This window comes from Anomaloglossus baeobatrachus, chromosome 4, assembly GCF_048569485.1.
Source record: "Anomaloglossus baeobatrachus isolate aAnoBae1 chromosome 4, aAnoBae1.hap1, whole genome shotgun sequence".
Classification (NCBI taxonomy): Eukaryota; Metazoa; Chordata; class Amphibia; order Anura; family Aromobatidae; genus Anomaloglossus; species Anomaloglossus baeobatrachus.
In genome coordinates this window covers 627,927,840-627,955,199 of record NC_134356.1, presented here as the reverse complement: position 1 = coordinate 627,955,199, position 27,360 = coordinate 627,927,840, and the positions used below count along the sequence as shown (strand labels likewise).

At 48.9% G+C, this 27,360-nt stretch overlaps 1 protein-coding gene across 1 annotated transcript in view; it reads left to right on the top strand.

The window, feature by feature from the left end:
- MCOLN1 (mucolipin TRP cation channel 1) overlaps window positions 1-27,100 on the top strand; it is a 53,096-nt gene extending 25,996 nt beyond the window's left edge. The window contains exons 2-14 of the mRNA XM_075346343.1: window positions 6,675-6,871; window positions 9,376-9,543; window positions 11,790-11,940; window positions 12,037-12,103; window positions 22,822-22,918; window positions 23,045-23,144; window positions 23,346-23,452; window positions 23,540-23,689; window positions 24,699-24,800; window positions 25,096-25,218; window positions 25,304-25,510; window positions 25,656-25,792; window positions 26,546-27,100. Coding sequence (XP_075202458.1) covers window positions 6,675-6,871; window positions 9,376-9,543; window positions 11,790-11,940; window positions 12,037-12,103; window positions 22,822-22,918; window positions 23,045-23,144; window positions 23,346-23,452; window positions 23,540-23,689; window positions 24,699-24,800; window positions 25,096-25,218; window positions 25,304-25,510; window positions 25,656-25,792; window positions 26,546-26,582 — 1,643 coding nt within the window. The 3' untranslated portion in view covers window positions 26,583-27,100. The remainder of the gene's footprint in view (window positions 1-6,674; window positions 6,872-9,375; window positions 9,544-11,789; window positions 11,941-12,036; window positions 12,104-22,821; window positions 22,919-23,044; window positions 23,145-23,345; window positions 23,453-23,539; window positions 23,690-24,698; window positions 24,801-25,095; window positions 25,219-25,303; window positions 25,511-25,655; window positions 25,793-26,545) is intronic.
- Window positions 27,101-27,360: the final 260 nt, after the last annotated feature.

Sequence of the window (27,360 nt, the reverse complement as noted above, 5' to 3'; positions counted from 1 at the left end):
ATTACTCCCCCCTTCTCAGAGAACTCCCTTATCTCCCTTAGTTTGGTGCACTTATATGGAGGTGGTATATATATTGCAGCTATACACATGAGTCTGCCAAATATTTTACACTTGACGGCCACACACTGTCCCTCTTTATCCACATACACTTCTATCTCTTCATATTGCACAGAGTTATGGATCAGCAGTGATACACCCCTTGCATAGTTGGAAAAGGTGGAGTGATAGGCCTTCTGCACCCATCTCCTATTTAAAACATGTGTTGTCTCCTTTGTGAGATGCGTTTCTAGTAGACATATTACTGACGGGTTCTGGTCTTGAACATATTTAATTATTGCCGCTCTCCTAGACCTATCTGATAACCCTCTAATATTCCAACTCAACACCTTAATTCTATCCCCCATTATCCCACCCAGTAAAACCATCAAACCTTGTAGTATCTCCCCATGCTGCCTCTACCCTACCCCTTTCCCCCCTCCCCCCCCTGCTCCCCTCCCCTCCTACTCCCCACCACTTCCTGTTTTCGAGTACTCCCGTGAAGCATCGGGTTTTCCAAACCTGGTCCATAATCCCTACTAAATTCCCCCCTACCTCCCTCGCCTTCCCCTCTTAGACACATTTTAAAACTCGTCCCTTTTCCAACAATTCTCCACTCCCCCCCTTTCTATGTATAATCATATTCCACTCAATATTCAATATTCAACCAATATAACAGTAAAATGGCGAACAGTAATTAAACTGGAATCTCAAATTGGAAATACCCCCACCGCGCCAAATTAGGCAGTCCCCATGTCCTGCGAAGCTCACATCAAACCCTTCGCATTCCCCCTGCATACTACCTCAATCCCAAAGGGAAGGAGAAAAAAAAAAAAAAAAAGAAAAAACAAGACGGGTCCCCTGTAAGCTCCTAAGGATGTTGTAGAGCCTCAGCCGGCCTTCTCCAACACACTGCAGATTCAGACAGTCAGCTCATTCCTTCAAACGGATCCGCTTTTCGTTTGCGTCCAACCACTGCATGGCTTCCTCTGGAGTTGTAAAAAAGTGCACCCGCTCCAACGCCGTCACTCTTAGCTTTGCCGGGAACATCATGGAGTATTGCACCCCCATCTCTCGCAGGCGCCTCTTTACTCCTGTAAAAGTCATACGTAGCTTTTGAACAGAAATGGAGTAGTCCGGGTATATGGAAATTCTCTGGCCGTCAATCATAAGATCCTCCATGTCTCTTGCCTTTCGCAGTATAGTGTCCCTGTCTCTGTAGTTGAGGAGCTTGGCTAGCATAGTGCGAGGGCCCCTGCCTGCTGGTTGTGGCTGCATCGGGACTCTGTGTGCACGTTCCACAGCATAGAGCTTGGATAAGACATTAGCACCCATTTTCCCCCTGAGCCAGTCTTCTACATATTCAGTGGGGTTTCTTCCTTCCGCTTTCTCAGGGATGCCGACAATTCGGATGTTATTTCTTCTAGAGCGGTTCTCTAAATCATCATTTTTTTGCCGTGATTTCAGCTATCTGCTGTGCAAATGTTTTTTCAGACTTTTGTAGTTTTGTAATATGATCCTCTGTTATCCCCACTCTCTCCTCTACAGCCGTTGTTCTCAGGTCTGCTTTCTTGAGGTCTTTCTTAGGGTAGCTTCACACTTAGCGATGCAGCAGCGATCCGACCAGCGATCTGACCTGGTCAGGATCGCTGCTGCATCGCTACATGGTCGCTGGTGAGCTGTCAAACAGGCAGATCTCACCAGCGACCAGTGAACAGCCCCCAGCCAGCAGCGACGTGCAAGCGACGCTGCGCTTGCACGGAGCTGCCGTCTGGAAGCTGCGGAGACTGGTAACTAAGGTAAACATCGGGTATGGTTACCCGATGTTTACATTAGTTACCAGCGCACAGCTGTGTGTGCAGGGAGCAGGGAGCCGCGCACACTGAGCGCTGGCTCCTTGCTCTCCTACCATAGCTACAGTACACATCGGGTTAATTAACCCGATGTGTAATGCAGCTACATGTGCAGAGAGCAGGGAGCCGCGCACACTGCTTAGCGCTGGCTCCTTGCTCTCCTAGCTGCTGTACACATCGGGTTAATTAACCCGATGTGTACAGCAGCTACATGTGCAGAGAGCCGGAGCCGGCAGCACAGGCAGCGTGAGAGCTGCAGATGCTGGTAACTAAGGTAAATATCGGGTAACCACCTTGGTTACCCGATGTTTATCTTGGATACAGCTTACCTCAGCTGTCAGACGCCGGCTCCTGCTCCCTGCTCGCTTCATTTGTCGCTCTCTCGCTGTCACACACAGCGATCTGTGTGTCACAGCAGGAGAGCGGCTTTGAAGAAAACGAACCAGGGCTGTGTGTAACGAGCAGCGATCTCGCAGCAGGGGCCAGATCGCTGCTCAGTGTCACACACAGCGAGATCGCTAATGAGGTCACTGCTGCGTCACAAAAAGCGTGACTCAGCAGCGATCTCGGCAGCGAGCTCGCTGTGTGTGAAGCACCCCTTAATGTCAGCAACCTCTGCCTGTAATCCCTTAACTTGCTTCGTCAGGGAAGTCAGAGCCTCTTTACAAAAAGACACCACTGCAAAAATGTCCTTTAAAGTGGGGTTTTCTGGAGCCTGGTCTGCACTATGTGCTTCCTCTACTTCTCCTGTCTTATCTTGCTGCTGTTCACCATCCCCCATCTCATCAGAGCTGGCATTGTCTTCTCCCTCCTCACCTCTGTTATCTGTATGCTGATGTGATTTCTCTGAAGTCCGGGCAAATTTCTCCAGCCTTGCCGCGACCTGCATCCTCTCCTGACAGGCTGCATTCACTTTGTCAGCTTCCTGCCTTATCATGGCACCATCCTGAGAGCTGGGGACTTTCCCGCCTCCATTATCTTTTTGCCTGTGACGGACCATGGCACCTCTCTGCATCCACCAGACTCACTCCAGATAAGTCCTCACCACCTTATCTTCCTGACAGCCAGCTGAGGCAGTGATAACAGCGGTATTCAGGGATTTATCAAGGGAGTTTGCAGGAGAGCTCCACAAACACGTCTCTTCACATTGCCGTCCAGGCCACGCCCCCCTCACGCGCTTCCTAGGGAAGATGGTGGCAGCAATGGAGGCAGTTCCCTTTGCGCAGTTTCATCTGCGTCCACTCCAAGGGCACATTCTCCGCAAATGGGACAGGAGGTCGACGTCCCTAGACAGGAACGTCTCTCTTTCACTGGCAGACAAAGCCTCTCTTCAGGGGTGGCTTCTTCCCACTTCTTGGTCGAAAGAAAAATCCTTCCTGCTCCCATCCTGGGCTATGGTCACGACGGACGAGAGTCTGTCAGGGTGGACAGCGGTCTTCCTCCACCACAAGGCTCAGAGAACCTGGACTCTGACAGAGTCCTCCCTTCAGATCAATGTTCTGGAGATAAGGGCAGTGTAGCTAGCCCTAAAGTCGTTCCAGCGGTGGCTGGACGGCAGGCAGATCCGGATACAGTCGGACGACGCCACGGCGGTCGCGTACATCAACCACCAGCACAGAGCGCTGGCGGCGGACGCATCAGTTCAGGACTGGTCGCAATTTCGACTGCCTTATGTATTTCCTCCTCTGGCGCTGCTGCCCAGAGTGTTACTCAAGATCGGGTCCGACTGCCGCCGCGCCATCCTCGTCGCTCCAGACTGGCCGAGGAGGTTGTGATACCTGGATCTGTGGCACCTCACGGTGGGTCGACCGTGGGCACTCCCGGACCGACCAGACTTGCTGTCCCAAGGGCCATTTTCCATCTGAATTCTGCGGTCTTCAACCTGACTGGGTGGCCATTGAGTCCTGGCTCTTAGCGTTCTCAGAGTTATCTCTATCACGCCTTTCGCAGAAGGTGGTCTTCCTAGTGGCAGGCACATCACTTCGGAGAGTGTCTGAGCTAGCAGTGCTGTCATGCAAAGCCCCCTTCCTGGTGTTTCGCCAGGATGAGGTGGTTCTGCGTCCGGTCCCGGAACGCCTACTTAAGGTGGTATCCTCCTTTTCTTCTCAATCAGGATATCTCCTTACCTTCTTTTGGCTCTCATCCAGTTCACAATTGTGAAAAGGATTGCACTTGTTAGATCTCGGGAGAGCACTCCGGCTCTTCTTTTCGCACACTGCGCCCCCGCGCCGTTCTGATGCGCTCTTTGTCCTTGTCACTGGCCAGCGTAAGGGGTCGCAGGCTTCCAAGTCAACCTTGGCTTGGTGGATCAAGGAACTGATCCTTGAAGCCTACCGTTCTTCTGGGCTTCCGATTCCTTTAGAGCTGAAAGCCCATTCTACCAGAGCCGCAGGGGCATCCTGGGCATTGCGTCACCAAGCTACGGCTCAGCAGGTGTGTCAGCACTACCTGGTCGAGTCTGCACACTTTCACGAAACACTATCAGGTTCATGCCTGTGCTGTGGCAGATGCCAGCCTAGGTAGGCGAGTCCTTCAGGAGGCGGTTGCTCACCTGTAAGAGAGGGCCGTTTTTTCGGCTCTTTTTATCGAGGTATTCTTTTACCAACCCAGGGACTGCTTTTGGACATCCCAATTGTCTGGGTCTCCCAATGGAGCGACAAAGAAGGGAATTTTGTTTACTTACCGTAAATTCCTTTTCTTCTAGCTCCTATTGGGAGACCCAGCACCCGCCCCTATTCCCTTCGGGCTGTTGTTCTTTTGTGTACACATGTTGTTCATGTTGAAGGGTTCTTTTGGTTCATGGTTTCAGTTCTCCGAACATCCTTCGGCTTGAATTTACCTTAGACCAATTTATAAGTTGCTCCTTCCTGCTTTGGCACCAAAACTGATGGGCCCGTGATGCACGGGAGGGTGTATAGGCAGAGAGGAGGGGTTACACTTTTTTAAGTGTAATACTTTGTGTGGCCTCCGGAGGCAGTAGCTATACACCCAATTGTCTGGGTCTCCCAATAGGAGCTAGAAGAAAAGGAATTTACGGTAAGTAAACAAAATTCCCTTCTTTCGTCAACATCTTTTAGTAATGTCCCCCATCCTGTAGTAATGTGCCCATCCTCGTTCCCTTTTACTAATGTGCCCATGTAGATCCCCATTTTGTAGCAATGTCCCATCCTGGTCCCCTATTGTGCCATTTTATATGTATGTATGTAAAAATTTACACACACACCCCTCACCTCTCCTCCGTTCCCTCAGCATCCACTTCCCTGCTTCTTGCGGCCTGCAGGCATGAGACCCCCTAGACAATCACGGCCGCTGTCAGGGCTTCATGTAAAATTCAGATGAACGTTGTGCTGCTGCTGCGCAGACTCAAGCTCTCTCTGCAGTATTCCAATGGCAGCCGCTGGTCAATCAGAGGCAAGCAGGTGACGTCATATGCATCAGCTGCTTGCCTCTAATTGGCCAGCGGCTGCCATTGGAATAATGCAGAGAGAGCTTGACTCTGCACGGCGGCAGCAAAGCATTCATGTGAAATAAAGCAGTAAGCAGTGATGGCCGCAGCCCCTGCACCGGCCGCGATCATCAAGGGGGCATGTGCCTGTGGGCTGCAAGAAGCAGCATGAGGGACCTCTGCTATAGTCAGACTCCCCTCCATCTGACCCCTACCAAATGTAAGTTATCAGGAAATGGACAGTGACTGCAAGATGGAGCTACACTGAGTGTGTGATGTCTGTTACCATGGGGATGCATAGATCTGTATAGGGGCTGGGGACGCAAATTACAAATAGCCATATAGATCAGTCTCTTCCGATTTTTATTTTTATGCATTTAAATGTTTTTTTTAGGTATTTTCTCAAATATTCTCTAATTTCAGTCATTACAGTCTGTGATGCTGTATGGAGATGACTGTATATGACACGGCCACCATAATATCTAACGTGTCTATTCGTATTCAAGGAGATATACCTACCATTTCTTCATCGTTCCCATGGGAGACCCAGACCATGGGGTGTATAGCTTCTGCCTCCGGAGGACACACAAAGTACTACACTAAAAAGTGTAGCTCCTCCCTCCGAGCATATACACCCCCTGGTTAACCAAATATAGCCAGTTCAATGCTTTGTGTTCAGGAGGCACACATCCACACTTGCATTCTCATCTGATTTTTGATTTTTGGAAAGAGTTTGAAGAAAAGCGGGTCCAAGCCTGGACTCCCGGCATGTCCCTTCTCACCCCACTGTGTCGGCGGTGCTGTTAAGGTTGATTTCAGGGCTGGAGCCTTACATGCCGCGCTCCTTCACCATTCCTCGGGCTCTGGCTTGAAGTGGGAGCCAGCACGGTTCTCCCTGCCTTGCAGGAGACCGGTCTCCATCCGCAGCCCTTTCAGGATCCTGCCGGACGGAGCACTCATCCCTCAGGGACCGGGCCCTGCGTCTCACAAGCTAAGTATCTGAGACGTTATTATCGGGGAGTCCCTTGTACTTTATTGTTGGGGAGAGTGGGCTGTGTATCTATTGTGACATTTCCGGCCGGTTCTCTGGTTTTTACCTGAGAACCGCGCCGATGGTGCCTGCTCGCCGGCCTCATCGTTAAATTTAGGCCCCGGCTTCGCCTGAGGCCTAGTTTCGTTTTCACTGCCCCTGCATGCCAATCATGCAGAGGGACAGTGCGGCTCCGCCCGTCTGTGATGCTGTATGGAGATGACTGTATATGACGCGGCCACCATAATATCTAACGTGTCTATTCGTATTCATGGAGATATACCTACCATTTATCTGATGTGTTTTGCAGCCGAGCGTCAGCGCCTCCTGTCTCCATCGCCCTGCTATGGCTCCGGATTGTGTGAAGGATCCAGCCCAGAGGAGGTGCAGCTGCGACGGAGGTTGAAGTATTTCTTCATGAGCCCTTGTGACAAGTACAGAGCCAAGGGGAGAAAACCGTACAAGCTGGCGCTGCAGCTAATCAAGATCATGTTGGTCACAGTACAGGTGAGGGGAAGGCGGGCACTCACTTTAAAGGGATTTCCACTTTTAGGACAACCGCTCCTGATTCCACATGTTTACCCCATGTAAGATAAAAAAAGCATCCAATCACCTTCGGCTTCTCTCTCCCCGCCTTCTGACAAATGAGTTAATCAACAGGAAGTGAGCACTACCGCTGACACTTACTTCCTGTTGATTGCTTCAGTGTCCGAAAGCAGAGAGCAGAAGCTGGCGCTGATTGAACTTGGGGCTCACAGGATGTCACAATCACAAAGTCACGTGAGCCTCGGCACCGCTGGAACTGCGCCGGCACGCGAGGAGAGTATACGTGTTTTTTTTTTTTTTGTGTTGGGAAAACGTGGAGTCAGAAGGGGTTGTCATATGAGTGGAGACCCCCTTTAAGGCATTGCTGTGGAGTCGGTGTTGGTTTTGGGTTCAATTAACAGAAGGGTTCCCACTTTAAAAAAAAAAAAAAAAAAAAATTCCTATTGTTTCATTTGTTACAGGGAATCTGTCACCAGGTTTTTGGCCCCTAATCTGAGAGCAGCATAATGTAGAGACAGAGACCCTGATTCCAGCGATGTGTCACTTACTGAGCTGCTTAGTTTTGATAAAATCACAGATTAATCAGCAGTAGATTATCATTACAGGACTACTTGCCGTGCTGCCAGGTAGTCCAGTATATTCATGAGTTCTGCATAACTGCTAGATCTGCAGCAGAGAAAACATTGATTTTATCAAAATGACAGCAAACGGCTCAGTAAGTGACACATCATTGGACTCCGGGTCTCTGTCCCCTTTTTAAGGGGTTTTCCAATACTTTTTCACCCCCTTGCCCATATATCATAGATTTTCTAAGCAATACCATTTGTAATATACTTGTATTGGATGTATAGCTTCTATGAGCGCATCTCAGCAGGGATCACATAGTACTGGATTGTTATCCAGATTCTTCTTCCTCCTCTGTTATGTCTCATACTTCATTTTTCGGCACAGAAATCAGACAAAACGAAAGTAAGTTGTCACTGGGATCATGATGATGGGTGGGAACATTTTAGAGTGAATGAGTTAGTTTGCATGATTGCCTCACCAAGCTGCGCTGACAGTTTCATTCTGCCGTAACAGCAGGGGCCGACACCTAGTGAATTGCTGTGATCTGCATTTTAAAATCAAGGGGGTTAGGTAATCCAATCACTGATTTGGACAGCTCAAAAGTGCTAAAATTTGCAGAACAAACACTTTGACAGAGCATATACTACTGCCAGATGGGCTGGTACCTACCCTAGGCTGCTCTGGCACTTTGTATCTCCCAATATCTTCAGCAGCACATGATGGAGAAAAGAGGGAGCGAGCGAAGTGCTGTTTCACAGGCTGCAGCGATGCATGATGGACTTTGTAGTATTAGCACACCGTAAGCCTGGGGAGTGGAAGAGCTGGATGTAAACTTCAGAGCTGCAGCTGCAGGCTCCAAGTAATGCTATTTGCATGGTAAAAGGTTTATATTAGTGTAATGAGTAGGAATGCATTTAGTGGCACATTATAGCACAATTGATGAATAAAACCTTCCTTAACTTTCTTAAAATTTTATATTAAATCTTTCTAAATTTCTATCATTGAAGGCGTCGATTTATCAAAAAAAAAATGTAGACTGCCAGGGTGTCCTAGTGGTGATAGAAAACCAGCTGTCACCTCTCCTGTCCCTTTTTATATTAAGTATCTCCACGCTACTCCAAGCTCCCTAGTTAAAAAATGTCTTCGACTAACCTTTGTTAATAGTTATTGACCATTTATGAAGGAATTTGAGTTTGATGGTGGAAGAATAAGAATCTGCGGCAGATCTTATTGGTTACAGCGCCCCGCTTTCCTGAGTGTTCGGTTGATAACTGGTTCTACCAGATCGCTCATATACACGCACACTCTGTTGGCAATGTGTTTTCAGTAGGGAGAGGGGAATCTGCTGCCGCTGGACATTTCTGGAGGTGACTTATCTCTTGTGCCAAAATTGGATGGGGCATGCAAGTCAACATGTCTGAGCCGAACAAACATATGAGATTTAACACGAAGGGGAATGGCTTAGGGTCTGACTTGTCAGCCAATGGTCGTACCACCCTTTCCTAGGAGGATGTATTCTCCATTGGAGGGAAATAGTTTGTTTAAAAAAGTTATTCTATGTATGTAGACGTTCCATATGTCATCTTGGAATAAATGCCCTGAAAAAGGGGCTAGTGTGAGGGATACATGTTTGACATAGGGGAATGAATTCCTTCCATTATCAGTTTAGAGTAAGTGTGGAGTCGTTGGTGTCTCCTGTATGTTGGGCGCCCAATGGCGGGCTCTGCAGAATAAGTGAGTAGTATGTAGGATGCACCCACATTGCAGGCAGATTGTGTAGATATGGAGCATGGGGGTCACTCTGTGATCAGTGCTGCCCGAGCTCTGCCTTGTATTTTTACCTATATGGTAAGACATGGCTGCCGTAGGCCTCATCCCTGCCATTTCTTCTCTTGCAGCTCATCCTGTTTGGTCTCAGTAATCAGATGGTTGTGCAGTTTAAAGAGGAGAACACGGTGGCGTTTAAGCATCTCTTCCTGAAGGATTACACGGACGATTCGGATAAGACCTATGCCGTCTACACCCAGAGCGACGTCTACAACCATCTGTTTTATGCGGTAGAGCAGGTGAGGGATTGTCCATATTGTAACCTATACTTGTGTCCTATATTGCTGGCCTTGCGTGTCTCCTGACATTTTGGGTAGTGACAGTCCCTCCTCTCTTGTGTCTCTCCTTTCAATTAAAGGCGTTTTTATACAATTTCCCTTTTATATCAAATGCTTTCATACCTCCAAAACAGCAGAAATAAATAGTACTTACCCCTTCTGGGTCCAGTTATTCTTCACCACTGTGGCTGCAGGCTTTTACTGGCTGCAGCATTGATGTCACATCAGCGCTGCAGCCAGTCACTGAGCTCAGGGGCTCTGCTGAGGCAGATTAGGTAGTCATGTGCGCTTTCTTAATCAGTAAATAAAGACCCCCAAGCAATGGCAGAGAGCGGACGCTGAATACTGGGAGGGAGACTACAATCTGCATTTATTGTTAGAGGCGTAAGAAACATTGGGCACATTAAACCCAAGGCACGCTGATAAGGGCTGCAGCATATACATCACATAGACACTGGGACTGCTGTATATACTTCACAGGAGACATAGGGGCTGCTGTATATACATCACATAGGAGATGCTGGGACTTCTGTATATAGCTTACAGGAGACTTAGGCGGGCTTTGCACGCTGCGACATCGGTAACAATGTGTTACCGATGCTGCAGCGATAGTCCCGCCCTCGTCGCACGTGCAGTATCTAGTGAAAGCTGCCGTAGCGATTATTATCGCTACGGCAGTTTCACACGCACATACCTGCCGTGCGACGTCCCTCTGGCCGGCGACCCGCCTCCTTCCTAAGGGGGCGGGTCGTGCGGCGTCACAGCGATGTCACACGGCAGGCGGCCAATTGAAGTGGAGGGGCGGAGATGAGCAGGATGTAAACATCCCGCCCACCTCCGTCCTTCTCATTGCAGCCGGCGGCAGGTAAGGTGAAGTTCCTCGCTCCTGCGGCTTCACACACAGCGATGTGTGTTGCCGCAGGAGCGAGGAACAACATTGCACCTGTCGCTGCACCGGCATTATGGAAATGTCGGAGGCTGCAGCGATGATACGATAACGACGCTTTTGCGCTCGTTCATCGTATCCTCTAGGATTTACACACTACGACATCGTAAGTGACGCCGGATGTGCGTCACTTTCGATTTGACCCCACCGACATCGCACCTGCGATGTCATAGTGTGCAAAGCCGCCCATAGGGGCTGCAGTATATTCATCACATAGGAGATGCTGAGACTGCTGTATATACATCACATAGGAGATGCGGGAACTGCTCTTTATATATATCACAGGAGACATAGGGGCTGCAGTATATACATCACAGGAGACATAGGGGCTGCAGTATATACATCACATAGGAGATGCTGGGACTGCTGTATATACATCACAGGAGGGGCTGAGGTACAGACAGAACTGGGGGCCACAGACCTCACTGGAGGGTATAAACAGCACTGGGAGGCATAGATATGCCTGTAGGGTATGGGCAGCACTGGGAGTGGGGCACGGACAGCACTCGGGGGTGAGCATACAGCACTGGGAGGAGGAATGTACAGCACAGGGGATAATGGAGCTGCTCCTCCTCTTCTGTGGGACAGTGTACATGGGGATTTAAAGGGTTGGCAGCCAGCAAAGTGCTGCTGCCGTCTGAGCACTGCGGTCTCCGGGAATCTACCCAGGGGCCGCAGGTCGGGCTGTGGGTTCCTCCATCCCTGGTCTAGATGGTCTCCTGACTGACTCCACTTCACTTCAGCTCCAGAGTTTTAACTGTGCATTTTCTGATGGCCTCTATCAGATTATGGGTTATTGCCACAGGACGGCATCCTGGCGCTCTGTACAACCTCATGAGCATACGGTCAGGAGAAACTAAGTACACCCACTTTGCATTCTTTAGCGTTACATATCTGGAGATGATAATAATCATTGGGTCATTATTTAAAAAACAATTCAGGTAAATCAAGCCTCTGACACTACCATTATTTCCTTCCTATTTGGGATTGTGTTCACACACGCATACCTGAAGACTGTAGACCAGCTGACTGCCAAAACTTCTGCTTTTATATAGTTGTTGCAGTTGCTGATGAGCAATAATTCAAGGGCGTTTGATTAGCAGAACCCGGCTGCCGCTTAACCTTTTAGTTACTATAAAAGCAATAAAGGTGTACTTATTTTTTCTCACTGCTTCTGTATTGTTTATTTTATCAGTGTAAGTTGTGGCACTTTCTTTATGTAGAAGTTTGCACTAACTCCTATTTCCATTCTATGTCTCAGTTCATCTCATTACAAAACCAGACCACGGCTCGCTATGCGTACGTCCGCTCCGCCAACCAGTCGGCCCTCTCGATGTGTCAGCAGTATTACCGGAAGGGCCACATCGATCCTGCCAATGATACCTTCAATATCGATCCTAAAATTGTAACGGGTAAAGCGTTTTTTGTTTTTAACCAATCAAACTCTGCTAAACGTATAAATTTTTTTTTTTTATTTCACCACTGAGTTTTTTTGTCATCTTTTTTAGGTTGTGTATACGTAGATCCCACCGAGACCATTCACAACTACCGGAATTTTACCATTAAATTTCACAAGTAAGCATTGCAGCAGAATATCGCACAGACAGGCCACTCCGGGGAATGAGCAGCTCAAAGTGAATGAAGCAGGAGTGATACATTTTATGGGAATGATCATTGTGGTCCAACTAATGGGACCCCTCCCCTTCCGAATCATATGAACATAGATCTGCAAGTTCCCTGTGAAAATAGAGGAGTAGTGAGCATGTGCGACCACCACTTAGTGTAGTTTTTGGTTTCTAAGATGCACACTAAATTTAGAGGGGGGAAAAAAAGGTAATAAAATGGTGGAACAGGATGATGGGGCGGTGGAGGTCCCTGATGCTCGTTGCGGGTTTTGTGAGGTTGGCAACATCCACAAACTGTCGGCAGTGCGGGCTTCAAAGAAATGGTGCCTGGAGTGGGCGCATGCGCAGCTTGAGCTATGTGCTCAATGACAAGCCACCTCCGGGCAAGTCGGCTGCTGCGAGATCAATCGGCCGGAGTTGGCGCGTGTGCAGATAAGATCTTGAGTCGAGAGTTCCATCTGCGCATGCGCCGACTCCGGAGCGCTGTTATTTTGAAACCCGCACCGCCGACATTTTCAGGATGGCCCCTGCCTCACTGCCCCAGCATAGCGCCTGCAGTCCCAGCACAGTGCCCGCCTACTACTACCCTCTCCACCATCCCCCGGGAGCAAAGCCTTTCATTGTTATGAGTAATTTTACATAGGAGTTCAGATGATATATTATTTTAACTATTGCTTTAAAAACCAACTGTAGCTCTTCTAAATCTGTATATTGATGGCAGTGTTAGGTGATATTCACGTGCCTTTTTTATCTTGTCATTTGGGGTTATCCATACTGACACTCTTTTTGGTGTTGGCAGTGTCTGACTCTTTAGGAGGACCCTGCAATGACAAGTGGAATTGTTTAAGCCCAGTCGTTACTTCCATTAATGAGTTACAAGGAGGAATAACAGAGGAGAGATATTATGGAGAATTCTTAGAAAAGCTGATCTAGAATGTTTACATAGTTATCACAGGGTGTCAAAGTGGTAAATTTCCTTCAGGAGAGCATTATGGAGACTTGCAGGTCATGCAACGCTCCCCTGGATAATACTCCTATATGCCAATGACCTCTTTAGAGAGGAAGATGACAGGATCTCTGGTGCCACTTATCCGTGGCAGCCATCCTAAAGGCCGGTTTACACGTAGCGACATCGCTAGCGATGTTGCTGCCGATCGCACCTGCCCCCGTCGTTTGTGCGTCACGAGCAAATCGCTGCCCGTGGCGTACAAAGTCGCTAGCACCCGTCACACGGACTTACCTGCTGAGCTATGTCGCTGTGGCTGGTGAACAGCCTCACAGCCTCTTTTCTTAGGGGGCGGTTGGTGCGACGTCACACGGCAGGCATCCAATAGAAGCGGAGGGGCGCAGAGCAGCCGCAGGAAAGTCACGCCCACCTCGTTGCCGAAGGACGCAGGTACGGTGCTGTTCGTCATTCCTAGGGTGTCGCACGTCGTGATGTGTGCTGCCTCAGGAACGACGAACAGCCTGTGTCCTGAACCAGCAACGATTTTATGGAAATGAACGACGTGTCAACGATCAACGATAAGGTGAGTATTTTTGATCGTTAGCGGTTGCTCGTACGTGTCACAAGCAACGACGTTGCTAACGAGGCCAGATGTACGTCACGAATTCTGTGACCCCAACGATATCTCGTTAGCGATGTCCTTGCATGTAAAGGGGGCTTTGGAGTCAATATTGCCCCTTTTATAGGGCCTTGCCATGAGACTTCATATGAGACAGCAAACCAGAAACTCCACGTACAGACATCAGATCTGACGAGAGGGTGTAAGGTGGCACTAGTTCAAGTCCTCTTCCGTTCTGTACAGGCTACTTGCATATTAAAATTCTGAGCGGACTATTACGAGCTGTTTGAGTTTCCCTATGCCATCTTGTTAGTCTCCACAAGGACAAACGTTACCATTTAGACCCCCTGTCAGAGGCCTCTCACCCAGCCAAAACAAATTCTCCTGATTTGCACTGATGAAGGTCAAACAAATCGAAACACCGGACTTCAAATTGTTTCTTATGAAAAATCATGTGTAATTTTTTTTTTTTTTCAGTTGATACTGACTTTTAGGGTTGTTACTTCTAATAGGTGGCTTGAGAGTTCCTGTCCTCTTCTCTTCTGATGAGGCAATTTGTATAAAGGCATTATACGCAAGATAGGAAAGCTGATTATTAAAAACGTATGGTGCTGAACATCGAGATGCAAAGTGTATGTGTCACCACTTAACAAATATACTGTACATCTCTATATGGGTGTGGATTAGTGATGGGCTGACCCGGACTGTAAAAGTCTGGATCTGCACGGTTTCAAACTTACCGGAGTGCCGGGCCCGGGATTCAGGGTTTTGGATCCGGCAACTCTGGTAATAAGGAAAAATTTTAAGTAAATAAGAGTGAAACGACCTCTTTATACTTACCAAGTCTCTGGCGCGGCTGTAACTGATCCCGCTGCCTCTCCTTCACTTCATGGCCTTCCCTTTATTGCTCATCCATATGCACTGCCAATCTCACCCACCGGCTGTCCTAGCGTCTGTGTTTGGTTGCAGTCAGATGCGCCCCCAGCCTGTGTGACAGCATCTGACTGCAGTGCAACCAATCAGAGACCCTGTCTGCGGGTCAGTATAGTACAGTAAAAATAAATAAAATATTTGGTGTAGGCCCCCCATATTATGATACCAAGTGCAGATAAAGCCTACGGCTACAGAATGCAGCCACCAGCCATGTGCTTATCTTGGTTGTGTATTAAAATAGGAGGAACCGCATGCGGCTTTTTTTTTTATTAATTATTTAAATAAAAACAGCGTGCGAACCCTACCCAATTTTGATACCCAGCCATGATAAAGCCCAAGAGCTGGGGGCTGGTATTCTCAGGCTGGGGAGACCCATGGTTATTTGGAGCCCCCCCAGCCTAAAAATAGCAGCCTGCAGCCTCCTCCCAAATTATCACATCCATTAGATGCGACAATACTGGTGCTTTACCCGGCTCTTCCCGATTTGTCCTGGTGCGGTGGCAATCTGGGTAATAAGGGGTTAAATCACAGCGCATAACTGTCATCAAGCCCAAATGAGACCACTCCCCATCACTAATCCTATAAGTAAAAATAAACACAAACACAGAAAAATCCTTTATTTGAAATAAAACACAGCACCCTTTTCCCCTTCTTTATTAACCTCAAAAAGACCCTTGAAGTTTCGCCGTAATCCACAGTATGTCACACGACGATCCAGGTTCTGCTACATCCTAGCCTGGAAAAACAGAAAACATGTCCAATCTATGCAGGCTCCGGAAATGACATCACTCAGCTCACTGGAGGTCAATCCTGGATTCCCACGGTATGACCTCTGGTGACCTGAAGCACTCTGGCTTAAATTGCAGGGCAGTACCCTGCACCTCGCCAGCACTTTACCACTGACCGTTCCGACCGGGAAGTGCGGGGCTACTGAAAGTGACCATTTCGGGGCGGCTGTATGCTGTTATTTTTAGGCTGAGGGGGCTCCCAATAACTATGGGTCTCCCCAGCCTGAGAATTCCAGCCCCCAGCTGTTGGGCTTTATAATGGCTAGGTATCAAAATTGGGGGGGGACCATATATTTTTTTTTTAAAATTATTTTTCTTCATCGTTCCTTATGGGAGACCCAGACCATGGGTGTATAGCTTCTGCCTCCGGAGGACACACAAAGTACTACACTAAAAAGTGTAGCTCCTCCCTCCTAGCATATACACCCCCTGGTTAACCAAATATAGCCAGTTCAATGCTTTGTGTTCAGGAGGATCACACATGCATTCTCATCTGATTTTTGATTTTAAAGAGTTGGAAGAAAAGCGGGTCCAAGCTGGACCCCCGGCATGTCCCTTCTCACCCCGCTGTGTCGGCGGTGCTGTTAAGGTTGATTTCGAGGCTGGAGCCTTTACATGCCGCGCTCCTTCACCATCCCTCGGGCTCTGGCTTGAAGTGGGAGCCAGCACGGTTCTCACTGCTTTGCAGGAGACCGGTCTCCATCCGCAGCCCTCTCAGGACCCTGCCGGACGGAGCACTCATCCCTCAGGGACCGGGCCCTGCGTCTCTCAAGCTAAGTATTTGAGACGTTCTTGTCAGGGGGTCCCTTGCATTTTTTATTGTTGGGGAGAGTGTGTTAGTTATTTTGGTGACATTTCCGGCCAGTTCTCTGGTTTTCCCCTGAGAACCGCGCCGAGGGTGCCTGCTCGCCGGCCGCATTGTAAAATCTAGTCCCCGGCTTCAGCTGCGGCCTACTTTCGGTTTCACTGCCCCTGCATGTCAGTCATGCAGAGGGACAGTGCGGCGCCGCCCACCGGCCGTTCAGCACAGGGGAGGACACTCCTCTCTGAGGAGATGTTTCCCTCCCCTGTATATCCCCTTGGCCCTCCGGTTCCCGCTCTTGGACTAGGCCCCGCCCCCCTCCTCACTCCGGCGCCATTTTATCAGCGTTCTCACACTGATCGGCGCTGGCAGCTGCATCTCTGCAACCTGTCTGGGGGACTGAGCTGTGGGATCCGGAGGGCACACAATTCGGTCTGGTAAGCCACAACCTCTGGTTGTGGACTTTATTATACACTCTCTGGGGGTCATTCTGAAGGAGTGTGTTCTTACTGCAGAGCCCCCACCTCAGCAGCATGTCTCACACTAGGAGCAAGGCTGCAAGGCTGTACTCAATATGCACTGCATGTAAGCTCGTACTGTCTGAACCGAGCACATATCCACATTGTGATGCCTGCTCTAACATGGTGGTGCCTCAGCCTGGAGTCTCCCCAGTGGTCCCTCAGGCTGCTCCGGCCCTGGTGGCTGAACCCCCGGCTTGGGTAGAATTGTTTACTAAGTTTATCTCCCAGTCCTTTGCTGACTCCATGGGAGAGCTGTCCCGGACTCTGCTGAGCATGCATCAGCCCCCTTCACAGGGTGCCTCTGCGGCTTCAGCTCGTTCTCCAGAGCTCACAGAGGATTCTTCATCTGCTCCCAGACCCCGTCCTCCTAAAAGGAAACGCAGGGACCCCTCTCCTTCCTCGTCCCGCGGCTCCGATTCACGAGCCGATTCGCAGGACGAGGAGGATGTTTTTACTGGGGGCTCAGATGCTACCTCTATGTGCCCCATTGATCTGACTGAGGGGGATGCAGATGTTAGTGATTTGATTGCGTCCATTAATACTGTACTGGACCTCAATCCGCCAGTATCAGAGGAGCAACCCTCTCTGGCAGAAAAGCACCAGTTTACTTTGCCTAAGAGACCAAGGAGTGTGTTCTTTAACCACTCCAGTTTTCAGGCCACTGTGTCCAAGCCCAGAGCCTGTCCTGACAAACGCTTTCCTAAGCGTGGTTCTGATGACCGTTTTCCTTTTCCACCTGAGGTGGTCAAGGAGTGGGCTCTCTCACCAAAGGTGGACCCTCCGGTGTCTAGACTCTCAGCCCGGACAGTTGTATCTGTGGCTGATGGCACCTCACTCAAGGATCCCACTGACCGCCAGGTTGACCTCCTGGCCAAGTCTGTCTATGAGGCGACAGGGCCTCGTTCTCCCCATCTTTTGCAGCAGTGTGGGCTCTCAAAGCCATCTCTGCTTCTCTGGAGGAGATGCATACCCTCACTAGGGACTCTATGCCTGAATTGGTTGCTTTAACTTCCCAGGCTTCAGCCTTTTCAGCCTACGCCATGTCTGCCATGCTGGAGGCCTCTCACCGCACTGCGGTGGCCTCCGCCAATTCCCTCGCTATCCGCAGGATCTTGTGGCTTCGTGAGTGGAAGGTGGATGCTTCCTCAAAGAAGTACCTTGCTGGGCTCCCATTTGCTGGGTCCAGGCTGTTCGGTGAACAGCTGGATGAAATTATTAAGGAGGCTACTGGCGGGAAGAGTACTTCCTTGCCACAGACTAAAGCCAGGAAACCTGTCCAGGGCAGGAACCAGTCGAGGTTTCGTTCCTTTCGTTCCTCTAACTGGTCATCCTCTAAGCCCTCGGCCTCGTCCACTAACTCGGCCAAGGACCAGAAGCCCACCTGGCGCAAGAAGCCGCGTCCACAAGGGTCCGCAGGAGCTGCTGCCACCAAGGCAGCCTCCTCTTGACTATCTGGCCGAGCCAGCAACGTCCTTAGTCGGTGGCAGGCTCTCCCACTTTGGCGACGTGTGGTTTCAACACGTCTCCGACCAGTGGGTGCGGGATATCATCTCCCACGGCTACAGGATAGAGTTCTCTTCCAGCCCGCCAAACAGATTTTTTCTGTCAACTCACCCCTGCTCCAAGGCCGCCGCCTTCTCTCAGGCCGTGGCATCCTTGCAGGCCAACGGAGTAAGTGTACCGCTTCCCGCCAGGGAACGGTTCAGAGGTTTCTATTCAAATCTGTTCCTAGTCCCCAAAAAGGACGGTTCCTTCCGGCCCATCCTGGATCTCAAGCTTCTCAACAAGCATGTTCAGGTGCGGCATTTTCGCATGGAGTCTCTGCGGTCAGTCATTGCCTCAATGACCCAAGGGGATTTCCTGGCATCCATCGACATCAGAGATGCCTATCTGCATGTGCCAATTGCAGTTTCGCACCAGCGTTGGCTACGTTTTGCAATCGGAGAGGAACATTTCCAATTCGTGGCCCTCCCCTTCGGGTTAGCCACGGCCCCTCGAGTATTCACCAAGGTCATGGCAGCAGTGGTTGCGGTTCTGCACCTCCAGGGGTTGGCAGTAATTCCTTACCTGGACGACCTTCTTGTCAAGGCTTCATCCAGCGCAGACTGTCATCGGAGTGTCTCGCTCACTCTCGCCACTCTTGTTCAATTCGGGTGGCTTGTCAATCTGCCCAAGTCCACTCTGACCCCGACCCAAGAACTCGCGTACCTAGGGATGCAATTCGAAACTCTGCCGGCACTTGTCAAGCTGCCCTTAGTCAAACAGCAGTCCCTCCATCTGGCGGTGCGCTCTCTGTTGAGGCCCCGCCGTCATTCCATCAGGCACCTTATGCAGGTGCTGGGTCAGATGGTGGCGTCAATGGAAGCGGTTCCCTTTGCCCAGTTCCATCTGCGTCCTCTGCAGCTTGACATTCTCCACTGTTGGTACAAGCGGATTTCTTCCTTGCACAGGTTGGTGGCTCTGTCGCCACAAGCCAGGAGCTCTCTTCAGTGGTGGCTTCGGCCTCTCTCTCTGTCTCAGGGACGCTCCTTCCTGACCCCGTCCTGGGTGATCCTCACCACGGATGCCAGTCTTTCTGGCTGGGGAGCAGTATTTCTCCACCACCGAGCACAGGGCATTTGGACTCCGTCCGAATCAGCCCTCTCGATCAATGTGCTGGAAATCAGAGCTGTGCTCCTAGCTCTCGTAGCCTTTCACCACCTGTTGGCAGGCAAGCACATTCGAGTCCAGTCAGACAACGCGACAGCAGTTGCCTACATCAATCACCAGGGCGGGACACGCAGCCGCCTGGCAATGTTGGAGGTTCAACGCATCCTTCAGTGGACGGAGGACTCCAAGTCCACCATATCCGCAGTCAACATCCCAGGCGTGGAAAACTGGGAGGCAGATTATCTCAGCCGTCAAACCGTGGACAGCGGCGAGTGGGCTCTGCATCAAGCAGTGTTCCGGTCGATCTGCCGCAAGTGGGGCACTCCGGAAGTGGATCTAACGGCATCCCGGCACAACAACAAGGTCCCGGTTTACGTGGCTCGCTCCCACGATCCTCAGGCCTTTGCAGCGGATGCGCTGGTTCAGGATTGGTCCCAGTTTCGTCTGGCTTATGTGTTTTCCCCCTCTAGCTCTCTTGCCCAGAGTCCTGCGCAAGATCAGAATGGAGGGCCGTCGGGTCATTCTCATCACCCCAGACTGGCCCAGGCGAGCTTGGTACCCAGACCTGCTCCGTCTGTCCGTAGAGGTGCCGTGGCATCTCCCGGACCGCCCAGACCTTCTCTCTCAAGGTCCGTTTTTCCGCCAGAATTCTGCGGCTCTCAGATTGACGGCGTGGCTCTTGAGTCCTGGATCCTGACGGCTTCCGGCATTCCTCCCGAAGTCATCTCCACTATGACTCTGGCTCGGAAGACTTCCTCGGCAAAAATTTACCACAGGACTTGGAGAATTTTCCTGTCCTGGTGTCGTTCTTCCGGCCATGCTCCTTGGCCTTTTTCCTTGCCAACCATCCTGTCCTTTCTACAGTCCGGTCTGCAGCTAGGACTATCCCTCAATTCCCTTAAGGGACAGGTCTCGGCTCTGTCAGTGTTCTTTCAGTGGCGTATCGCCCGACTGGCTCAGGTGCGCACCTTCATGCAGGGCGCATCTCACATCATTCCACCTTACCGGCGGCCTTTGGATCCCTGGGACCTTAATCTGGTCCTCACGGCCTTACAGAAACCCCCCTTTGAGCCTCTTAGGGAAGTTTCTTTGTTTCGACTTTTACAGAAAGTCGTCTTTCTGGTGGCCATAACTTCTCTCAGGAGAGTCTCTGACTTGGCCGTGCTCTCTTCGGAGTCACCTTTTTTGGTTTTTCACCAAGACAAGGTAGTTCTCCGTCTGACTCCGGACTTTCTTCCTAAGGTGGTCTCTCCTTTCCACCTTAACCAGGACATTTCATTGCCTTCCCCTTGTCCGGCCCCTGTTCATCGCTTTGAGAAAGCGTTGCATACTTTAGATCTGGTGCGGGCGCTCCGGATCTATGTGTCACGCACCGCTGCTCTTAGGCGGTGCACCTCTCTTTTTGTGCTGACCACAGGTCAGCGCAAGGGTCTCTTGGCTTCTAAACCGACCCTAGCTCGTTGGATTAGGTCGGCCATATCCGATGCCTACCAGAGTTCTCAGGTGCCTCCCCCGCCGGGGATCAAGGCGCACTCGACCAGAGCTGTCAGTGCCTCTTGGGCTTTCAGGCACCAGGCTACGGCTCAGCAGGTTTGTCAGGCTGCCACTTGGTCTAGTCTGCACACCTTTTCAAAGCACTACCAAGTGCATGCTCATGCTTCGGCAGATGCGAGCTTGGGCAGACGCATCCTTCAGGCGGCTGTCGCCCATTTGTGAAGTTAGGTTTTGCCTACTTCTCAGTTTTCTGTTTATTCCCACCCATGGACTGCTTTGAGACGTCCCATGGTCTGGGTCTCCCATAAGGAACGATGAAGAAAAAGAGAATTTTGTTTACTTACCGTAAATTCTTTTTCTTATAGTTCCGACATGGGAGACCCAGCACCCTCCCTGTTGCCTGTTGGCAGTTCTTGTTCCGTGTGTTTTCACCGGCTGTTGTTGTAGACAGAGGCTCCGGTTGTTCCGGGTTTTGCTCTATCTCTACTTGTGGGTGGATGTCCTCCTTCAGCTTTTGCACTAAACTGGCTATATTTGGTCATCCAGGGGGTGTATATGCTCGGAGGGAGGAGCTACACTTTTGGTGTAGTACTTTGTGTGTCCTCCGGAGGCAGAAGCTATACACCCATGGTCTGGGTCTCCCATGTCGGAACTATAAGAAAAAGAATTTACGGTAAGTAAACAAAATTCTCTTTATTTAAATAAAAAAAGTGTAATGTGCTACCCCCTATTTTGCTACACAGCCAGGATAAGCGCACTGCTGGGGGCTGCAGCCTGTAGCTATATGCTTTATCTGTGCTGTTTATCATTATATGGGGGACTCTAAAATATTTTAATTTATTTTCACTGTATGATATAGACCCGCAGACAGCGCCTGTGATTGGTTGCAGAGGCTGGGGGCTCGTCTGACTGCAACCAATCACAGACACTAGGACGGCCGGTGGGCAGGGGAAGCAGTGCATATGCAATGAAAGTAATGAGTGGCCCCTAAAGTGAATGCTGGGCCTGGAAGCAGCGTGCATCTTCCCCTGAGCCTTAGTACGTACAGTGCGTTTGCTCCTATCCCCTTATCCCTTCTACCAACATTTTTAATCGCCGGATTCTGGTCCGCATAGACTTATACGGGGACCGGAATCCAGCTTGGATTTTGAAAACCAGATAACAGGGTCCCACCGGTCCTGGTTATCTGCGAGTCTGCTCATCACTAGTGTGTATCTGTGTATATCTTTAGCTAAAGGCTTAGGCCATCACTTAATGTGGACTCCACTAAAGCTGGGTTTACACACTGCAACATCGCAAAGGACATCGCTGTAACGTCACCGGTTTGGTGACGCAACAGCGACCTCCCTAAGTCTCTGCTAAGTCTCTGGTGAGCGTTCAAACAGGCAAACCTGGCCAACAACTCTACAGCGATCCGGACCTGCAGAGCGACCTAGCTGGTTGTTGGGGACGTTGATAAGCAGCCTTTTGAAAGGGAAGTTGCTAACAAAGTCGCTGCAAAGTCTTCACACACTGAAACTTCATGCTGCACAGCGGGAAACAAAGGACCTAGGAATGGTCCTGAACGATTTGTAATGATTACAACTTCACAGCAGGGGCCGGGTCGCTGATAAGTTTCACACACTGCAACATCGCAAACAACATCGCTATTGCGTCACAAAACCGGTGACGTTACAGCGATGTCGTTTGAGATGTTGCAGTGTGTAAACCCAGCTTAACCCGGAGAACGCAGGTGCATAAAATGACCCCCTCAAAAGTTGTTCCTTTTTATGTTGCGATTCTGGCCCTACTCGCACAGCTTTGTCTTCCCTTCATTCTCTGCGTTGTTGCGGAGGGCCCAGAGGTTTGGCCCCCAGTGATCACTAAGATGTGAACACTGCTTTTAATCTCTTATCATTTCGCTTTCCTTCTCTTAGGTTGATCAACATTACCATACAATTTCAGCTAAAGGCAATTAACATACAGACCATTATTAATAACGAGATCCCGGACTGTTACACATTCACAATCACTGTGAGTAATGTCCTATCAGGACTGGTGCCAGGCTGTGGAGGAGGCGAGAACAGCCGCACAGATCCGATGTGATCGCCTATGTATTCAGCCATAGATGTTATTAATAATAATGTCCGTCTTCTGCAGATCCTATTTGATAACCAAGCGCACAGCGGGAGAGTAAAAATACAATTGGACAACGATGCAACAATTAAGGAATGCAAGGATCCAAGTGTATTTGGAAGAGGTGAGGAGCAGCACAAACCCTCGATATCTGAAAACATTGGGCTGGATCTCAAGTTATACTACTTGTGCTTTTGAGTCGGCCCCCGGCTCGCGCTTTTGAGTCGGCCCCCGGCCCCTCTCTGGCTCGCTCTTGAGCTGGCCCGGCTTGCTGGCCCCATGTGTACCAAGTGCTTGTATGTGAACATGCCATATCTTCCAATAGGTGACAACCATTCTCGTTTGGCTTTTGACGTCTTTGTGATAATTTCCTGCATCCTCTCCTTCATCCTGTGCGCAAGATCCATCTTACGGGGCCTGCGTCTGCAGAGTGTAGGTTCAGTGTGTCGTGTATGGTTGCCTGGGCTGTAGCTGGTCATATTACTCGGTGTTTTGCTGATGGAGCCTTTCTGTCTGTAGGAATTTGCTACGTTTGTACAGACTCGTCACTCCTTGGCTGTTTCCTTGTCTGACCGGCTGGAGTTTGTGAATGGCTGGTACCTGCTGCTGATTATTAGCGATATCCTCACTTTGTCGGGGACAGTGATGAAGATTGGGATCGAATCCAAGGTATGTCCCATATGCGAGTGTTGCTGATCTCACGTGTTTTGTGCACATCCTGTACGTCTCTGAGGCCCTATTCTTAGGCCACCTGCACACAAAGATCTGCAGAATAATGAAGCATTAATAAAGAAGAGACTTTACTAAATTTCATCATTACTCTCTGGAGATCTCTCAGAAATCGACCTGCATTACAGAATCTTAAATCCTGTAGCATCTAAAGATGGTAGAATTCATTCACAGGACTCTGGTCCTCCATCTTTGGCAGTAATCTGTGACCATTGATAATCCTCTTGCCTTCGGGATCTTGTTTGATTATCTGGGCCAGAGTAGATCCATTGTGGTGTGATAAAACGTGATGTCTAATCAAAAAATGACCCAAAAATACCAGGAGGTAAGAAGATTTGGAGGCCTTGCTTCCACCGGTCACAAATTACCGACCTTGCCGTTTGATCGGAGTCCTATGAATTGATACTCCCATCTCTATTGGTGACTTTCGATTGTAGATGAGTGAAATTCGCAACAAAACTGGTTGTATTCGTGTATTTTACTGCTGAACTTCGGTGGAAAAAAAAATCAGCTCTGAGGACAGGTTTGCCTGGCCTATACACCAAGAAAGAAAAACGTGTCTGTAGAGCTCCATCGTCACACAGAGAGCGTGTCCTCCATCTAGTCATTATGGCAATATCCTAAGCTTTTCTATGGCTTTTCTCAGTGTGTATGTTAAATGGAGGCAAAATAGAGTGATAAGACCCTGGTCCTCATATGCATAGCACCATTTTTTTGTCTGCACTTCTATAAACACTCCCCTTGTGGCGCTTATAAGGATTTATGGACTCCCGCAAAATGTCGGCCTTCATGAAGTTAGATATGTTGTCATGTCTAGGTGCTTTTCCTTTTAGGGTCCAATCCTTTAAAAGCCTTGACACTGTGTGGTCGTAAGTCGCTTGCTGAATCTAAAGTTTTGTTACGATTCGGCCCTTACAACATTTCTCTGCCTTGTCATCCCGTGTTCTAGACTTTTGCCAGTTACGATGTCTGCAGCATCCTGTTGGGAACCTCGACCTTGCTGGTTTGGGTCGGAGTTATCCGATATCTGAGCTTCTTTCAGAAATATAATGTGAGTATTTATTTGTAAATGGATCCTGGACTTCATGTGGACTTAATCTATATGGTAGTAATCCTCACGTGTGGTCAGATGATCTGGTGAGTGCATAGATAATGTGTGCCTCTAAAGGAACCAAGAAGGTTCCTAATCATTTGAGGTTTCTCACTGACAATCAGTAATGGATCTGCTTGTTTATGTCAAAACCTTTTTCCACCATTGGTGTTGATGAGAGATCGAGATGCCGTCATATCATGTTCTTCGTTATATTTTGCCAATTTCGTTTCACACATTTCCTTTCTCCTCTTAGATTCTCATTGTTACACTCCGAGTGGCTCTACCCAACGTCATCCGTTTCTGCTGTTGTGCGGCTGTGATTTATCTGGGATACTGCTTCTGCGGATGGATCGTGCTGGGACCTTACCATGTCAAAGTGAGGAAGTCTTCCCTCCACGCCTCCACCCTTAGTTCTGTCCCTGTCCTCCCATCATGTAGTAACAGTGTGGTTTTCCTCCCAGTTTCGGTCCCTCTCGATGGTGTCAGAGTGCCTCTTCTCCCTTATAAATGGTGACGACATGTTTGTCACCTTCTCGGAGATGCAGAACAGCAGCTACCTAGTGTGGATGTTCAGCCAGCTTTACCTCTATACCTTCATCAGTCTTTTTATCTACATGGTGCTCAGTCTTTTCATTGCTTTGATCACTGGAGCCTACGAGACCATCAAGGTAACTATTTTAGGGTAAATGATGATCAATGATCAATTATTATTATTATTATTATTATTATTATGAATGTCTTGGCTTGTTTCAAGTCTTACTGTTTTTTTGGGGGTTTTATTATTCGATGAATTATGACTTCTTTGGTCCCCAGTTTCAGAATGCTGGAGAAGAAAATGTATCCGCGCTCCATCAGTACATAGCTGAGTGTAAGGACAGCCCCAGCTCGGGGAAATTCAGAAGCACGAGCTCTGCCAACTGCTCTGTATTCTGCTGCTGCTGCTCCCAACCGTAAGTATCGGCCCTTAACCCTTTCTTTTAAAGGCTATTTGTCACTCTTTCTGTGCTTTGTGAAGGGAGGGGATGGAGGTGATATGTGCCATCACCGTTTGTGAATGATAGAGCTTATACGGAGTCTAGTATAAGGTTTAATGGTTAGTGTATAGTTGAGAAAATTTTTTTTTTCTTTATTGTTAAATCTTATTTAACCTTTTGTTAATGGTATGTGTCATAGGTAACTTATCTTTATGGTAGCACCACCTCAGATCACTATTTTATATGCACAGATATTTAGAGATGATACAAAACCCCTTCCTTGCTTTGGTCTTTGCTTTGGTCTTTGCTTTGGTCTTTGCTTTGGTCTTTGCTTTGGTCTTTGCTTTGGTCTTTGCTTTGGTCTTTGCTTTGGTCTTTGCATATTCACCCTTGCCACAAGCCGAAACATCTATCTCCAGGTGGGGGTTCTTCTCCTTCTTCTTCTTCCTTTTTTTTTTTTTTTGGAGAAGGATCGGCTTTGCCTAAAAATCCCAAGTCATGTGGCAAGGTTGGTTGAGTTGGACTTATCTTCAATGGGTGGCTTTTTTTTTCTAATTGAGGAGACCAATTTCTATACTTACACTATCTTCTCTGATCTTTTTATGATTTTTTTTTCTCTCATCCCTCTGACCTTTTTCCACTCCATACCATGTCGCGTGCCTGTTGGCCATACTGCGTTGTTGAGTTCCATGGCGGTCACCTTTATTTGTCCTAACTTTTCTTTTCTAGAGCTGAAGGCGATGAAGACCAAGTAATTATTAACTGAAGAAAACCTTTCCCATCTTCTCTAAGATGAAGGATTCCTCCATATTGGCCTTGGGGATTTTAATTCCGTGTTTAAGAACTTTTGTTTTATCTATAGAGATATTTTAAATGACTCCGAAGCCTTCACTCCACAGCGCCAAAAAGTGGAAGCTCTATCCAAGAGAGACGGACCTCTGCTGGCATTAAGCTAGATCTACAGCAACGGAACAGACACTCCATAGAGTATTTAACCTAGAAAAATTCTTAGTGTACGTCATAATTTAGAGAATATGAGGGTCAAGCAACAGAATGTAACTGAATAAGTCGGGGACAGAACCAGGGAAAGATGCCGGACCCGAAGTCGAAGAAGACATAAGGATCAAAAGACCAAGCCAAGCGCACAACTGGACACTTTATGTTGTCAATTATCTGCAGCTCCATCGTTGTGGAGATGACACTCTTTTAATTTAATATATTTTTTTTTTAATACCACTTTTAGTATATGGGAATAAAAAGTGTCGCAGTACACTATCTCTTGTACGTTTTTTGTCTTTTTTCATTGGGAAATTGCTGGAGGAGTTGGAAGACTACCGATGGTGGGACTGCTGCTTCTGAGAAAGCATGGGTGCAATGGCATACTGGGATGTCCAACATTATCTGAAAAACTATGGGTCAATCTTTAGCTATAAAGTGATGTCTAAAATGCTTTATATGACCGATGATGTATTTCTACGATTTTGGCAGTGTCCCTGCCTTTGATGCAAGCTTACACGTTGAGCCCACATCTTTTCCCAACTCGA